The 18,798-nt window shown below is 31.5% G+C and overlaps 1 protein-coding gene across 10 annotated transcripts in view; it reads left to right on the top strand.

Moving 5' to 3' along the window:
- The window catches only part of LOC130451713 (calcium-dependent secretion activator), an 82,971-nt gene that overhangs the window by 40,999 nt on the left and 23,174 nt on the right, over positions 1–18,798 (top strand). For 2 of the 10 annotated variants that reach the window (XM_056790908.1, XM_056790914.1), the window contains exons 8-18: positions 1,052–1,221; positions 1,288–1,381; positions 9,610–9,876; positions 9,958–10,240; positions 11,699–11,725; positions 11,791–11,979; positions 12,868–13,004; positions 13,644–13,831; positions 13,895–13,996; positions 16,466–16,653; positions 16,742–16,854. In XM_056790908.1, coding sequence (XP_056646886.1) covers positions 1,052–1,221; positions 1,288–1,381; positions 9,610–9,876; positions 9,958–10,240; positions 11,699–11,725; positions 11,791–11,979; positions 12,868–13,004; positions 13,644–13,831; positions 13,895–13,996; positions 16,466–16,653; positions 16,742–16,854 — 1,758 coding nt within the window. Of the gene's footprint in view, positions 1–1,051; positions 1,382–9,609; positions 9,877–9,957; positions 10,241–11,698; positions 11,726–11,790; positions 11,980–12,867; positions 13,005–13,643; positions 13,832–13,882; positions 13,997–16,465; positions 16,654–16,741; positions 16,855–18,798 lie in introns of all 10 variants that reach the window. The other 8 variants (XM_056790915.1, XM_056790909.1, XM_056790910.1 and 5 more) reach the window with 6 other exon arrangements.

Here is an 18,798-nt window from a genome sequence, read left to right as displayed (position 1 = left end):
CTTTTCACAGCGTAAGTTTAAAATTATATTGTTAATTTAGGACTATGAAATTTTTAAGTAAAGTCCGACCACCAAAGGAACACAAACGTTTATGGGTGGGTGTTTCTGTTTTAAATTATACTTTGATATAATGTAAAATAAAATTAAACTGGAGTTCATTCAATTTAATAAAGACTAAATGTAATTAAGTTTTTGCATTCAAATGAAACCTCGAAGTATATTCAACAAAAATTCTTTTTGCAAAACGAAAGGAAACTCTTAATTAAAATGTTCGTCATAAATAATACATCGTTATGCTGCAATAATATGCAAGATTTTTCGTTCAATAAAGAACTGAGAATATCTTTTCTCTTCTCTTTTCGTTTGTACGTTCACAGCGATCTGAAAAGTCTATTGCTAGGATGGATATGAATGCTATTATTGCAGATGTTCAGAGAGGTTGGCTCCTCACTTGCCCAAACCGAATAACCGTACACCTGCTTGCTGTATAGGCGCATGCATCCACAAAACGTGCAGTTGCAGGGTGTTTTATTTGTATTCTCTCACGCTGTTAATTCAAGCGATAGTATCCCTTCAGGAACCTTACGAGAATGCATAGGTTATCCCTGCTTAGGTCGATTTTTTATAGTAATTGTTCCGCGGAAAAGTCCAAGACTAGATATAGGATCTCATTCAAGTGTCCGGCTGTAGTTTACAGTTTTCTTTGGGTCTATTTTTAAGTGTTTTCTTCCTAGAAAACGGAACGGTTCTAGTCTGGTGAAAATAGTCTGGGTCCCTTTATTCGCCAGAGTTTTTGCTTTTTCGTTCCTGTATATACCTCTGCCAGTGGGAACATCGTTTAATCCCATTTTAATTAGTATTTTTGGACATTCCATGATCAATTTGTACTTAATTATTTATTAGTTGATTGCTTTTCTCGGCTCATGTTCAACTATTTCCATTCCTTTTGTGTTTATGGAGGTATCTGTATACCATGTTATTATTTTATATGTTAAACAATTTATCTTTTAATCGATTTGTAGGGAATTTATTTAGTTGTCTTTTTTTATAGAATCGAAAGTTAATGCCTAAGTTTGTGTTGAAAGAAATGGAGTCCCTTTATATAGAAGAGTTGAAATCGTCCATAAACTTATTGATGGCGAATTTGGAGTCACTACCAGTATCAAAAGGATCGATGGATTCCAAATATGGTTTACAAAAACTAAAACGCTATAATCACAGGTTGCATAACCATAATAATCCATATAATGTGAAGCACATTTTGATGAATTATGTTACTTCTTTTAGATCGCAAGGATCTTTAGCAAAGCTAGAGGGGGATTCCGCAGATAGTGACACCCAGTTAACAAAACTCGATGTGGTTTTAACATTTCAACTAGAGGTGAGATATATTTCGTTTTGTATAAATCATGTGCATGTTTTGAATTTAGCTGAAGTTTTAATGAACTGTTAAAAATATTAATATTATCACTTTCTTATTGTACATTGTCATTAAAATATCTTTCATAAAACAAGGTCGTAGCAATTTTAACACGAATTTTGATTGAAGCTGCGGCTTTGCATCATCATAATGCACTTGCTCACATATTTTGCTTATTCGCGATTCTTGGTGAAAAAGCAACATCTTAATCTTACTACATTCCTATTCACCCACATATTTAAAGATGGTATTTTTACATAATTGTGCCTCAAAGCTTGGATTTCGTTGAAAAGCGGATATGGTTTTCAAAAGATCAAAGATCAATGATGTGAGTGCCATCATACTCAAAAGACTTGAAATTGGTTAGAGTAGATTAATCATATAACATTCCAAATGTCTCTCAAATTCGATCAATTACACATTTTTCTTTATTTTCTCTACAATAAATGCAGTGACTGCCTGATAAATTTTCACTTGAAACTATTTCTAAAATAATTCAATATCATTTGAAAATGTAATTCTGAATTATCGAAGTAGAGTACTAAGTATTTTAGAAAATCTGTCTCTCTGTTTCATTCTCATTAACCCGATATTAACGTTACTCGTGAAAGTAAAATCGTGTTTCGTGTTGTCAAAATAAAAGATTTCCCATAAAATAAATGTTTTAATATTCTCTTCAAACTACTAAAGTATCCAAAAATATACGCGTTTTGACTAAATGGCAGTTGATACAATATCAGTTTCATTATAATATAATCTAGTGCATTAATAATTATTTTTCATATATTTCTTTGCAACCTGGTAATAGAAGCAACTATACTTATTGGTAATTGTCAGATGATAAATAAAATATGTGAAAACAAATTAGTTTGAATTAATAAAGAGTAATAAAAATATTTCGCATTTACGTTGGTATATTGTGTAAACGTTCTTACCTTTTTTCACCTAGATTTTTCGTAAGAAATATTTTGAGTTCGATAGAGATAAATTTCCATATATGTTTAATAAAATTTTATTAGTCGACTGTTGAATGCTCAAACCTTTTTATCACAATGAAATTAAATGTACCGGGACCATACGAAATACGACTAAAAACTGAGAAAACATCGATTGATAATGTTTTTCATTTACCTTGGATCTTATTTACATAAATAAAGATTTAAATTATTTGTATCATTTGCTCAAGTAGGCCCTTGAAATTAGAACTATTCCATTCATTTCTTGAATTTAAAATGAGACTTTATTCAAATCCAATCATTGTCACATACTTGGGAATGCAAATCATGAATGACAATAGTTTATGAAGATAGATTTGGAAATATTATTTATTGCTAAGAATAATTGCTTGAAATTCATTTAACTGCTGCTACTTCGGCCTACTTATGATTTGAACAAGCTCTCATTTGTGTCCATAAAAAAACTGATTTATTTTCATCAGTTGTTTAGGAAGCACAAAATTCCAGAAGCTTTAAGACCGATCCAACTAGTTTGCCGTTGCCGTTGCCGTTTTCCGTCAACGTTCTTAGCAAAATCAATACCCTATTCATAAACTTGCTCTCGTTAACCTAAAAAATTTTTTTGGTCTTTTTGACGTTTTTACTGCTTTTTGTTTTCGTGATATTTTTTTGTTTTCGTTTGTAATACAGTATCTATGGACGAAGGTATGTAAAAAGTTTTTTTATAGGCACAAATGTGACAAGTGCAAACGGATGTGATTGGCTCTTTTCTATTAATACGAATGTTGCTACGAACGATTGACGGGAAGAGATAGTTGAAAATAACCAACGACAGACCGATTACCAAACAGCAACGACAAACGGCAATGGCAAACGAAAAGTCAAGTATATGAATCGGCCATTAGGGTGGAAGCGCCTTTAGGCCTCTTTGAACATATTCTGTGTGGCCGTAAACTATTTTTAATTCGTGTCAATTCATTCATAGTATTTTTCAAATAACTGATAATTATTTTGCTTGTGACCTTTATAAAAAGAACAATAAATAATAATTTGATTAAAAATACCCAGATAATTCACATTCCCGTTTGTAAAAAATTCGTATAAGATTTAAATTAGGTACGAATATAATTATTATTATTTTTTATTTAAATTTTGTAATTGTGAAAATTGTAAATCTTGATGTTACTTATTTCTAATTGAGGAAAAAGACTATTTAGATAAGTTGCCTCTGTTTTCATAGTATCTGAATTCCACAAAGTCCAGATGTCTACTTCCCAAGAAATTTTTAAGAGATCACAAATTTCATCGACATATTTTATTATGATTATCGAAATGGCAGAACGTGTTTTGATGACTCATATTTTCTTATTGTGTTATTATTTTCGGATCATATAAATATTATATATTTTATATTGACTGTTTAATATTTTCACTCAATTTTGGTAGCAATGAGAAGGTTGTTTGTGTTCTAATATTTCTTAGTTCATCTCGTTCATTTAAAGGTTTTTGTTACAATTTTGAGAAATTATCCTTACATACTACATATTTCTAAATGTTGTGTTTTTTCTCCTATCTACTTTTCTTTCTTGTTGACATAGTATTTCAGTGTAGATTCTATTGACATTGTTTCTAGCGTTAACTTTTTTGCTTTTTTTGGAGATTTAAGCTAAAACTCTTCCAATTTTTGGTTGTATAGTTAACCTAATTTCTAATTTTGACCCCCTACGTTCTTTTAGTGTGTGTGCTCATTATGTTACTTATTGCTATTATTTTAAAATATTTTTTGCAAGTATTCTGGCAAATTTCTTGGAATAAATTTAATCCAACCTATCAAAATTTATAGAAAATAAGAGTTTGTGCAATTTTTTATGGAAATTAGAACAACAACAGAGGCAAGATTTTTTTAATAATTTGTGAGTATGAGATAATTTGTTTTGTCATTCCTTCTACTTTTCTATAAATAATTTTAATTTTGGAATCAGTTCGTATTATTCGTGTAATGAACATATATTTTGTACTTAGAAATAATTTGATTAAAATATACTTTAATTAGTATTTCTAGAGTTTTATATTTCTATTCTCCATAGCAAATTACATATCTATAGTCCTCTACCTAATATTTCAAAAGCTTTTTAATGATAAAGTAACGTTAATTAATATTAATTGTTAGAGGTTGGTATCCAAAACATGTGTTTCAAGTTTAGGCGTTTGTCTCTCTTCATGTAGAGTAATCATCAACCGCTTTAATTACTCTCTGAAGTGTCCATCTAGTTACGCCCTCTCCATGTACATCGTATATTCTGTTTGACTTGCTTTCATTAGCATACTATCTTTGACTAGCATATAATATGGTTTACGGAAATATTCTATAAAGGACATGTTACGTTATAATTTATTTTGAACCCAGTATTCTTCTAATAAATAATAATTCATTGACTGTTTGTTCATGGATATTAAAAGAATCTTTTATGAGTTGATATACGTGTAAATGTATGTTGAAGTGCGATGTCGCTTCATTATAGTCTGGTCAATCTAGACATTTAAAATAACAAAAATTCCCGGGGAACCAAATATTGGTGGAGAGCTGGGGCTCGATCCTATGTATGCTACAAAAATTATTCGAGGTCAAGTGTAAGAGGTTTTTGGGATTTTTCTCAAAAACGATCAATTTTATCAAAAAATCTCAATGTTATAGATCTTAAAATTCTCTACAAAAATGTTCTTACGATTTTTTTCTTAAGAGTTACTGATCCTGAATATCGCGATTCTAAGAGTCAAATTATACATGATATGCACACATTTCTCGCCACCTGTGAGGTAGTGTACTTGGCGTGTTTTTTACCGCATTTCTCCCTGTAAGCCTACTCTACTAACTGTCATGACAAATTTAGGATAATTTAAGGGAACAACACCCATCAAACTCTAGATATTACCTTATTCTTGATATTGATTATTGATTGATTGATTATTGTGTTAAGTATTGTTTGAATTTCTTTAGATATTTTAATCAGATTCATATTCTTGAAACTCTACTTCGACAGTCATGTCTTCTCCGATTCCTTCTTCTTCCTCTTTCTGGATTGTTCAAATGTGGCTGAGTCATTAGTCTCTTCATTAAAATCACCCGAATCTTCCTTTATTGTACTCAACTGAACATTTGAGCAAGACTGACCTTGGCCGTTGGTACACACTGGAGAACCGACTTTTTTACAGCCACCATTGGCCACTATAGCCTTTTTTGCAATTGCACAAAAAAATAGTGTTGTTCAATAGTCCAAACCCGATCTTCTGAGTTCAGTTGATTAACTAGCCATGTTTGAACTTGATAGTATACTCGATACAAGTGTTAAATAGCAGATGCCAATTCATACTCAAAATTAACACGTTCAAGAAGAGCCTTTGAAACATCATCAAAACGATCTTTACCTTATTTCAACAGGCGTTCTTTCTATTTTAGTGTGGTCACGTTATGAATTTTCGCGTTCTAATATGAGATGGACTTATTTTTGAAATATTAGTCTGTTCCTCCTCACGGTGTCTTTTTACTGCAGCGATTGAAATTTTCCGGATGTATCATTTTCTGCAATCCACGTGTATTGTAACGGATTTTTGAGTTCTAGAAGGCCATTTGTAGAGAATTTTAAGATCTACAGCTTTGGTTTGAGTTTTTTTTTGATAAAATTTATCGTTTTTGAGAAAAATTCAAAAAACATCAAATTTTGACACTTGATCCCGAATAACTTTTGTAGCACACATAGGATCGATGGGGATTTTAAAAAACTTTATTTGTAATGGTAAACCCTAACTCTACAACAAATTTGGCTTTCCGGGAATTTTTTTTATTTGAACACTAATTTTATGTCTAAATTGACCCGACTATTATTTTTGTAATTTAATTATTTACACATGTTATGGAATACGCCAACCTCTTCATTTATGTATTATCCATTTTACAAATCTTCTTCAAGTCTTGAAAATCAAATATTTGAGAATGTAAATAAAATAATGTCCAAAATTTTTCCGTAAGCGTCTTGGGAACATTTTAGCTTCCAATTAACATTTCTTACATAATCAACCAATTCTTCTATTTGGTTTTGTTTACAATAATTTTGATATTGAATAAATCAAGGAATCATCATTCACTAATTTACCGAATTACAATTTTACAATCCACCTCTCCTTTTCATTACTGTGCTAGTTAATCTATGTCTATATATCCCTTCTTCTGAAATACATCTCAACATTTTCTCATCCCTTTATCTATAAGCTAAATCTATATTACCAGGTTTAGCTGCCGCGTACAAAGCCGGTAATCGAAAACACCATTTCAAAATATTACTCATATTTCTTATTAACAACTGGCCAACTGAACGACCAAATCCGTTAATCTGGGAATGGTCTAACCAGGTCACGTTTGTATTTTATGGCTCATTCTTTAGGAAAATAGGATTAGAAATATAGAGATTAATGATATCTTTCGGTTAAAGTTATGTTCATTGATTTTTAAGTGTGTTCATTATATATTTATTTCGAGCATACATGGAAAGATACCTTAGTCATCAGTTCTATTGGTGAAAGGTTATTTATTAACTTATTTTCAATTAATAGCGAAGTACTTCTAGCTAATATAGTTTTATTCTATTTATTAACAAATGTTTGAGTTTAGAAATCATTTAATTCAAAGACGAGTAATCGGAATCATGAAGACAAATTCAAAGTTTAAAAAAATTATTATTAATTTGGAAGTAATATTTCAACGTATCTATTGAGGGATTCTTCGAAAATAATGCATACATTGTACCCAAATATTTATTATTGTGCATAGAAAAAAATAACTGAATTACGTCTGCTGCATTGTCACGAATCTTTCTTCCTTCGTGACTCCGATTTTGTCGATGATTCCGTTGACCTTTTCCTCGTTGTGTATTCTCTTATATAATATCCTGCGTTCGAGTGCTAGCAGATCTACTGGGATGGTTCCCATAATGGCTAGTACTGCTTATTCTGATACAGAGAGGTATACCCTGCATACTCTAAGAGCGGCTACTTTTTTGCGTTAAATGTCTATCGGCGTAGTTTCTTCCCATTTATCAGCTCCGTACAGAAGAGTTGAGGTTATGACTGACATCAACAATCTTCTTTTGATGGCAGTCAGATATTTCTTCCCCGATATTTCTCATTAGTCGGATTAGCATTTGTGTGACTGTTGATGATTTTTCTGCCCCTTTTTTGTTCATCAAAACTCTTTTTCGCATCTAGTGTGAATCCTAAATATTTCATAAATTCTTTCGTTTGGATGAGGAGCTCTGGATGCGGTCAAATGTAGTCTTCTTGGCCAAAAAGATCAAATCGGTCTTTTACGCCACTTTTACGATAGTCTACAGTCGTTGACTTATCGTTCTCAGAATCCGCATGGTGCTAGATTAGCAATTTCATCGACATAGCCTATGAGGTAGCATCCATTGGGCAGCTCTAGTCTAAGAATATCGTCATAGGATATGTTCCAAAGCTCTGGTTCTAGAACTGACCCTTATGCGGCTCCAGGAAATACTCTTTTAGATATCAGACCAACCCCTGTTTCATAAGCCAGCTGTTTGCTGCAAAAGTAATTCTCTACCATGCGAAAAAAGTAAGTGGAAACATTGTATTTATTTCTTAGGGGTTTCACTATATTCTCCCAACTCACCAACTTAAAAGTATTCATAACATCGATAGTTGCCTGTAGGATCTCCTTCGAGATTCTTCTCTTCTCACTTAATTAGGTTGTGTTTAAAAAAATTTCTTCTTTTCATTTCTCAGATATTGCTGACAGCCGTTCCCAGTTGCTCACCCGGAACATTTCAAAATTGCATATAATTTAACCATATATCTGAGGATTTCTTACTTTTTTTGTAATAGAGACAATCGATAAGAGATTCATTTTTAAAAAACGTTTCCTGACAAACTACAAAGTAGTTTTTTTAACTGAAATTTCAGTATCTTCAAATTTGGTGAAGTTAATGGAAACGAGACAGTAGCAACTGTTAGTTCGTTGTCAGTTACGTCGTATTTTAAAAAAATGATTCTATATCACCGACTGCACGTGCTAGATTAAACCATTTCACTGAGCATCTCCTTTCGTGCACTTTATCTATCTCAAACAATTTGTGCTTTTTGGTCCAACTAGATCAATGTAGGTTGATTCGTTGAAAGGAGAAGTAAGATTATGGCTGCTTGAGCAGAATTCATCAGTATATCTATATTTACCAACATATTTTACGAATGATTATTCAACTCAGTTACTGCTCTTTTGAAGCGAGGTTATATTTATATATATAAAATTTCCTTTCAATCCCCTAATACTTGACTCACATAAGGAGAGGGATTCTCTTTTATTGGAAGTGGTAAGAAATGTGTTGCACTTAGATATTTTTATGTAGAAATATTATTGGTGATAATAAGTTCAATATCTATAGAAAGTTGAATTGGATATATAAGAGTATATATTTGATAAATTTCATCCTAATTCGAACATGTACTTAACAAAAACTTGAGGTGTTTAGCAACATTCCTGACCGAATATAATATTGCACCATTCATTATTGCCTTTCCGTGCACGAGCAGAGATTGAGGACAGTGGGAAGGGTGAAACATGAACAGTATGAATAGAAAGGAAAGGCTCGAGTGCGGCGACGTAGTTTACGCTTAGTAACAGTCTACCTTCCTCTACTAAGTATTGGTTAACGGTTCCGCAGAGCTAGTGGCTTGAAGCGCCTCTCTTGAGACTCGGTCATACACCTTGGTTAACCTGTTGGTCCTCTACCTGCTGCAAACATACACACGCACGACCGTCATTGTAGTACAGTCAACATAACGGGCAAAATGTGCCTTAATTGGGTTATAATACCCGTACATAATTAATTTATGAACTACTTTGGTGATGTCATATATTTTACACACCATACATTAATTGATTCGAAGAAAATGTATTCACTCTCATTAAATATGCTTATGTACTATTTCTGTGTATTTATTAAAAAAATTGAATGGCGTTATTAGAGAAATACTGATAAACCGCTTATAATTTTTATTTTAAAATGTTAATACTCTGATGAAATGGTGAATTATGAGCATGATCAACGTAAATTTATCCATTAACATTTCTGTTCGTCACAACACATGTACAGATTGAAAACAATTAATTCTGCTTAAACAATTTGGAACTTCTACTTGCGTTTATTTCTTTATTTCTAGGTAATAGTAATGGAAGTGAGAGGTTTAAAATCATTATCACCAAATCGAATTGTTTATTGTACTATGGAAGTAGAAAATGGTGAAAAGCTGCAAACTGACCAAGCAGAGGCCTCCAAACCCATGTGGGATACGCAAGGCGATTTTTGTACTACACACCCATTACCGATTGTTAAAGTTAAGTTATATACAGAAAATCCTGGAATGTTGGCGTTGGAAGATAAAGAGTTGGGGAAAGTTATTTTGAAGCCTACTCCACTTTCCTCAAAGGTAAGGTAAACTTTTCACAATACATAAAAAATAGATGAAATGAAATGTTCCATATTATATTGAATATTTCAAATTATTTAGGCACCGGAGTGGCATAAGATGACTGTACCCAAAAACTTACCGGATCAAGATTTGAAAATAAAAATAGCGTGTCGAATGGATAAACCGTTAAACATGAAACATTGTGGCTATCTGTATGCGATAGGAAAAAGTGTATGGAAGAAATGGAAGAAACGATATTATGTCCTTGTTCAAGTTTCTCAATACACATTTGCAATGTGTAGTTACAAAGAGAAAAAATCCGAACCTTCCGAAATGATGCAGCTGGATGGTTACACAGTGGATTACATCGAAGCTTCTAGCGGTAAGAAATGCAATTAAATTGAAAACAATAATTTAGCCAATTTATGGAAATCCAGTTGACATGTATCTTAGATAGATGTATCTATTCAAAGCCATTAATATTGACTTCAAATTCTATCCCTTACGTATTGACAGAAGTGTCACCCTTCTCTTGGTAATGGCTTCAAATTGGGAGCCGAAAAGAGAATTTTTAAAATTCCAACGCGATTCAACCCATGAACCTAGTTTTTTTTGTTCATATTTATCATCCATCTTTTGAAAATTCTCGACGTTTCGGCTTCCACATTGAAGTTATTATCAAGAGAAGGTTGTGGATAGGGATAGGGTGGTTATTCGTTCATTTGTAGGAAGTGATCAGATTCCGTGGCCCCAATGACACTAACACAATACCTGCTGATGAGCTAACCCCGTGGACCTTGTAATTATATGGGACCTATTGGCGTGTTTTGAGTTTTTGGCGCGCGTAGAAAGTATATTATTGAAGGGGGGGTTAATAAATGTGTGGAGTTCGGCTGCATGGGGCATTTTAGAGGAAATGTTATTGTTAGCCGAAGTGGTATTGGAAAAAAGTGGATGAAGAAGGTGTTTCCAGGTTGACCGTAAACTCTGGCTATCGTCCCTTTTGTTCAGACAGTTTGGACGTTTCTCTATTTCGATAGTTTCTCGACTAATTCTGGACTTTAATTTCTTATTTCTTAGACCTTTTAATATGTTTATGTTTCTAAATGTTCTAAGGTCTTTTCTGTTTCAAAATTAGCTCTAGTTTTATTTTATCCTTATTTTGATATTCATGAAGAAGGTGATCTATTGATCATATAAATACGCAAATTGTCAGTGTCAATATCATATTTTGATAAAGATTTGAAGAAAAGTCGAAACGTCAATTTTGAAACAGAAGAGACACAAAATCTAGAATATTTAGAAACGTAACTTTTGACTTGATGGAGTGGTGTGATAGATTTGGTTCTATTGAAATCGATTGTGGGTCCGGTATGGACACGATACTGGGTAAAGGTGGAGGAAATATCGGAATAAGTGACGGGGGCAATCTGAGCAGGGGATTTCATATACTCCATGGTGTTCATTGGATATTTTATCTTTGACAGATTTGATTGGAAAAGTTTCTGATTGAGTTTGAAGATTGACTACCGTGGGGTTTAAACATTCTGCAAATTTGGTCTGTTACAAGTTTGATGTGATGTTTTAGTTTTTTGATTCGTATTAGTATTAGTACATAACTCAAATCCAACAACTGCTATCCCTCAGTTATTTTTTTCAAGCACTAAACCTTTTAGCCTGAAGTCAAAAACTTTGCTATGTAAACGAACTAAATTTTTGTATAAATTCAAATTAATAAATACTTGAATAAAGTTTATTATTATTTGACATCACAAGGATATTACAAAATTCATATTTGTTCAATTAGTATATCTATTTAATACCTTTATTTCCTTTGAAGCTAACTTGATGGTCGGAATGGGTAAGCGTAAGTTACCAACTTTGTAAATATTAGTTCGTACACAATTTACGTACTCAAACAATCATTTCCAGACTTGGAAGGAGGTAGATATTTCTTTAATGCCGTTAAAGAAGGAGACAGTATAATATATGCTAGCGATGATGAGAATGAATGTCATCTATGGGTAATGGCAATGTACAGAGCAACTGGACAGTCGCATAAACCAACACCTCCTCTTACTCTTCAAGATAAAAACTCCACAATATCGAAAATTCAAGGGGGTGAGCGATAAATATATAAAAAATTATTTATGTTATATTGATAATCATATATTGTTAAAAGTAGAAGCAATTTATTTTTGGTAAAAAATGGTTTGTTTGTTTTATTACTTTGGCATACCTACGGTTGAAACTTGCTCAATTCAACATTTAATGTGAAATTATTTGCAATCTGATGGTGAGTCAATCTGATTTCAATGTAAGATGTTTAACGCTCGTTATATCTTTTACTTATCTATTTAAAACAATACAATAAATTATTTATTACAACATATTGTACGCCTGGACGTAACAAAATAATTATTACAACTAAAATATAACATATTCTGATCTATCTACTACTCAATCTATTTGGGCATTAGTGAGACGTACAGTAAAATTCAGAATTTCCTCGTGTATGAATTATTCCAATGTTTACAGAGAAGTTTTCAATGATTTAGTAACTAAGAGAGAGGAAGACAAAAAACTTTCTTTTGACATGGGGGATAATCTGCTAATAATTCACATGTCTCTCACAGTAGTGAGAATTGGATAAGAAACTTTAAAGAAAAAAAGAAGTGAAATAGATAAAAACATTGTTGGGGGTAGCATAGAATAGGCTACATGATGGGAAGTTGGAATAAAAAATAGACCATGTTTTGTTTTAGTTGAAGAGAGTTCAAGAAATATAGGTATATATGAATAAATATAAATGAATAATAGATATGATATATAATTACTGATTACAGTTTGTACAATGCTCAATGTTATGTATTTCAAACGAAAAACGATATCTATTGGGCTCAAAAGCTTTATAGTAGAGTTCCACAAAAAGAACTTATTGTATGGTTTTCTATTTATATACTTTTTTGCTTTCGTTCTCATTCGGCTTACGTTGTTACTTATTTTCAGATGCCGATAGAGCAAGAAAACATGGAATGGAAGATTTTATTTCTGCTGATCCTTGCCAATTTGATCATGCTTCTCTATTTAGATTATTACAAAATCTCACACTGGAATATAGGCTAAACGATCCGTACTGTTCATTGGTATGTATAACAGAAACTTTTTATAAATGCGAGGATACGTATTATACATTTTGTAACTTTTCTATTATTCTACACAGTCTGCCATTATATTTAATTAACCAATATATTCACGTGGTTTTCTCAATTGGACACCAAAATCGTAGGACCTAACCCGATTACATAAAATCTTTGAGATATGTCAACTCACTTATATACGCCGATAAACAAGAACACTGCACATACAAAATTGAAGAAACTAGTTCTTCCCAGAATCAAATAATAATGGAAAAGTTATCGGTTCCCTATGTTGCTCACTCTTATTTATATTTCCATGAGTTTTCTGGTAAGGAAGAAAGGACAAATTCTTAGCCGATTTCTTTCGACTAGAAATGATCCTAGAGTGCATCCGGAATTTAATGATGCAAGATTGGTTATTGGACATCCACAATTGCTATGTTGGCACATCTCCATTGTCTCCTCTACGATCCAGCTGCTGCTGCCACTTGGTCGAAATCAATAATAAATAGAATAAAATTACATTCTTAATAGAATAAGTTTAATTGATATATAAGGTTTCAAACGAAAAAGAGCCCTTCATAACAATATTTAAATAAGTTGGAGTGAAAATGTAGAAGAGCTTTAATATTTTTAATTTTGTAGGGATGGTTTAGCCCAGGTCAGGTTTTCGTTCTAGATGAATACTGCGCCAGATATGGTGTACGAGGATGTTATAGACACCTGTGTTACTTATCTGACTTATTAGATAGAGCCGAGAAGAATTTAATGATAGACCCTACCTTGATCCATTATAGTTTCGCGTTTTGCGCAAGTCATGTTCATGGAAACAGGTTTGTAGCTTATGATAGGGATTAAATAAATCGATTAATTGATTACAACAGTAATAACTTTAGACCGGATGGAGTTGGGAGCGTCACTCACGAAGAAAAAGAAAAATTTCAAGATGTAAAAGAGCGCTTACGTGTTTTATTAGAGAATCAAATTACAAATTTTAGGTAAGGTTAAAGAGATGCTTTTAGCTATATCAAGACACACTTACACAAACACATCGTCAGTTTATATATAACCAATGCCACATGGCATTGGTCACGCAGTCTATGGCAAAACTGAGGAAAAGAAGGTTGACAAATGTGTAGCATGTACAAATTTCTGTAAACTTGTGGATAGTTTTGTAGTGGATATATACAATAAAACCTATTTACACAACTGCATGATAATATTGCACGTCTCATTAATTTTATGCATCTTTACTACCTACTATTCATCATTTATATTAATCATTTGAAACAGTTTGTTGTTCCATTTAAACATATTTGCAATTAGTCCAATTATAATAATTGAAATATATATATTTACAATCACTACTAAATTTTTTACAGTGTTATTCCTTTTAACATTCTATCCATTACAACTAATACATTTGTAACACTAAGCCAAGACAGGCGAGTGAAGTGTACGGATCCAAAAATTGTTGAACGAAGATGACTGTGTATTCATGTGCATGAGGTAGTCTCCTGTCTGCCACAGCTCGGGTCTTGTTTGACGAGCAATATTGCGCAATCCTCCTAACAATTCCAAATAAGAAGTTTGATTGGCGCTCTGCGCTAATGGTGTTCATTCTCCACAAACTACGCTCTTGGTATCTAAACCTAAATCACCTTTGTTTTGATGTTTGATCTGACTTGAGGACATTTTTGAGACAGGGTGACGATGACTTTGACTGTTGCTTTGATTATGGGTCATAACAATTGTATTATGACGCACAACAATGAAAATATGGATATGTTATGGATATATTTCCATTCGATCTACTTTCTGATAGTCAGTTTGAATCCGAAGTACAAATTTTTTATTTCCAAATCTAAAATTATTCGACGGTTTATATCACGTTTTTGTTAACATTTTCTTTGATTCTGATTGATGGTGAACGTCTCCAACGAGGTTTTTGATCAATCATCATATCGCCACAATTCGTACACGTGTTTCCCATTGCGTCATCTTTGTCTCTTTTCTACCTTAAAACAGTATTTTTGCCGAAACGACATCGAAATTTTTGTACAATGTTCACTTGAACCTAGCATTAAAAAAATGAAACAAGAACAAAATAGCACCAGTAAAAAATCAACGCTTACGAATAGAACAAGCCATATCTATCGATATGACAGATGGCACTAAACTGGTGACTATTTGCGCTATCTAACGGATATATATATATATATATATATATATATATATATATATATATATATATATATATATAATAAAAAAGCTCCTCCCACGGTAATCCTTTTCCGGTTATTATTGAATCCCCGTAATACTATGCTTTAAAAATTTACTACGATATTTAAGTATTTCGATTTGCTATTGCTGCTAATACTTTTTTCTTCTAATATTTAAGTTAAAATTCCAGTAATGCAAAAATATGCACGTAGATATTACATACTTAGAAATAGTTGCTAACTTAGTTTCTGCCAACATTGAATCTAAATGTTCTTGATTTTAGGTCTCTTCTGTTTCAAAATTAGTTTTTTTTTGATAGTTTTTAAACTATCAAGTTTGCTTAGATCTTGACGAAATGGTTCTAAGCAAACTATCCGGAAAAAAATGATAAATAACATATTCAAGAAAAGGATAAACAGATACTACAATCAATTATAAAACAAAACAGAAACGAAACATCAAAACATAAAACATTTTCCCTTGCCATATGTACAAGGACAATTATCGAATTATTTCAATGAATATGATATTAGTGTAAGTCATAAAGGACATAATACATTATCCAGACATTTCACTAAATTAAAATCTAAAACACCAAAAAACAAAAGAAGTAATATTATATATCAAGTGCCTTGTACTAATTGTGACGCTGTCTACATAGGGCAAACATCTCAGTATTCAGAAAATGGACTAAGAGGTCATCAATACGATAAAAAAAATAAAACTGCATTAACTAACCATGAAATATCAAAAAAACATAAATTCAATTATAAAGATTAAAAAATTCTTGAAACGGAATCCAATACACGAAAAAGAGAATTTTTAGAAATGGTTCACATTCATAAGAACGAAAAAGCTATAAATGATAAAAAAGATCTAAATAATTTAAGTAAAATTTATAGCACTATTTTGTAAATTCTAAGAAATTTGATATATTTGAGATGTGGAAACCAAAGAAAAATTAATTTTTCTTATTGGAACAAAGTTCTGAGTTGATTTTATCCTTATTTTGATATTCATGATGAAGGTGATCTATAGATCAATATAAATAAGCAATTTTGAAGAGGAAGAGACCTAAAATCAAGAAAATTTAGATGCATTTATATATATATATATATATATATATATATATATATATATATATATATATACTTCATCAATCACTAGTTCTGGTTCTATAGAAACTATTTCTAAGTCCGTACAATTAATTTCCACATAACTCAGAGAGCTACATTATATTGTAGGTTTTGTTTTCCTTTCGGACGTCCGGAAGGGGCTTTAAAGGCGACTCTTTCATTGCTGGAAAGGGTTTTAATGAAAGATATTGTCACACCAGTGCCTCCAGAAGAAGTTCGCGGTATGATTAAGAAATGCTTAGAAACTGCTGCCTTAGTAAATTACACTAGGTTATCATCTGAAGCTAAAATTGAAGGTTAATGAATTATTAATTGTGAAATACTATTCAAATGAATTGTAATTGATTTTTTTTTATTTTACAATGTGATATATAAAATTTTCAGATGATTTAAGGGGCGAGACCATAGTCTCTCCAAGTAAGAAACTCGATGACTTAATACATTTGGCTGAACTTTGTGTAGACTTACTCCAGCAAAACGAGGAGCATTATGCAGAGGTAACAAAGACTAATTAACTAATAACTTGTGTAAATGTAACAACTATAATACGATAATTTTTACCGTTTTATCAAATTCATACACTATTATAAAAAGTGTTCAAAATTAATTATCCTAATATACTAATTGGAAAGGTTTTTATTACGAATTGATAGGTTATACTTTGTTTCTAAAAATTTCTAAAATATTTGCTATATTCATATTTTCCCAATATCAATATTTAGTCGTATAATCTGAAAAATATCCTGGATATAGAAGAAATTTAGCTTAGGTCAACAATCACGAAATCCACTACCAAAAAAGAAAAAAAAATGGATCAAACATTATGAATTATCTAGTTAGATAATTTACAGTTCTTTCTATCGAAACAAAAAATATGGAGATCTTTTACTGAACCTGCCTTACTGTGTGGTCACAGCTTTGCAGTTGAGGGCGTATCGGGAGACCCTCTCCAATCTTTACTCAATTTGATTTACGCTCGAAAAGGAACGACACACTATTGAAAGAGTATTAGCTTGGGGTATCTCAACAAGACCCTTTTAAATAAGACTATAAAGACTATATAAAGTTTTTATACTAAGTGACAACGAATTATTAATTATTTTACTTATTTATCGACAACAACTAACTGGCCAAATCTTTGTTTACTAAAACTTGGACGAAACATTATTAACTGATGTTTTGTCAATGTTTCTTATTAAGGGTACTAAACTTATTATTTCAATTTATTTGAATTCATTTCCTATTCAAAAATAATATTTTTTTAATTCAGAATACTAGATAGAACAATTTAAACGCCGAAGAAACTTCTCGACAATTGTTAATTCTTAGATGTCTATCATAAAAATAGAAGATGAAGGTTAATTGGTGATGGGATCTTAGTTAGTTAACGTAAAGTGTGTCAAGGACTATACAATTTAAATAGTGCCCCATATGCCTTTTAAATTAAATTTCATATACATACATACATGGTTGCTTGTCATATTTCTAATGAAGTTATAGTTGTGGAATGTTTTAGGCCATACTTCATTTGTGACATTAGGTTGTATTATTTTATAAAAGATGCTTCCTTGAAATCCTTCATTCTATTTTATCTTTCGTTTTTTTTTTCTTAGTATTGGATAATAATATACATATGGCTGTTAGAGTTTTTCTAAGTCTTCTGCAACGGTCTTTGCCAACAAGTCTACTTTCTGTTATTAATTAATTTTTAACTGATATTATTGTTGTGCTATCTATTTTTTAAAAGCTTTCACTCTTTGGAAGGATCACGAAATTAGTTTTATCTGAGTTTAGGCACATTTCTAATGCTTATATTATTGTGCTAAGCTTCGCAGCGAATACTGAGGATGTACTCTGGCAGTTTGAGTACTTTATATATTTATTTCCGTGCATTTAGTATGGGCCTTAAATGAATTATCCATATGTTTATAATTATTCGTGATTTGGTTCGTATAGAATTTATTTCCTGATTAGTGCACATTTTGAAAACTTTCTATTTGATTTGTGACTTGAACTGATTTCAAGAATAATGTAAAATATAATTTCTTTGCTATTCCTTTAGATATCTTTTTTAGTATTTTGAAAGAAAGGAAGGAATTATTAATGTCTTTCGTGGAAGAATTTGGAAGATATCATCTAATAATAGACGTACAAATCTCAGTTTTTCAAGTAAAATAAAAATAATGAGTCTAACAATAGATCATTGCAGATTATTTAATTATATGGAATAGCAGATTTTGGATCATTAAAATAAAATTTATGGTCCGTTGCTTTCATATCGATCCAAAAAATCATGAAAAACAATGTTTATATTTTGTGTTTGGTAGTGGTACTGTTCAGACTTTATTGTGTATGAATTTGTCAAGCATTGTTTATAAAAATATACATGTCTCGGTGGTAATAACTATAAAAAAAATTAAATCGGATAAAGTAATTAATAT

This window comes from Diorhabda sublineata, chromosome X (genome assembly GCF_026230105.1).
Source record: "Diorhabda sublineata isolate icDioSubl1.1 chromosome X, icDioSubl1.1, whole genome shotgun sequence".
NCBI classification, from domain to species: domain Eukaryota; kingdom Metazoa; phylum Arthropoda; class Insecta; order Coleoptera; family Chrysomelidae; genus Diorhabda; species Diorhabda sublineata.
This window is presented reverse-complemented; position numbering and strand designations above follow the sequence as displayed.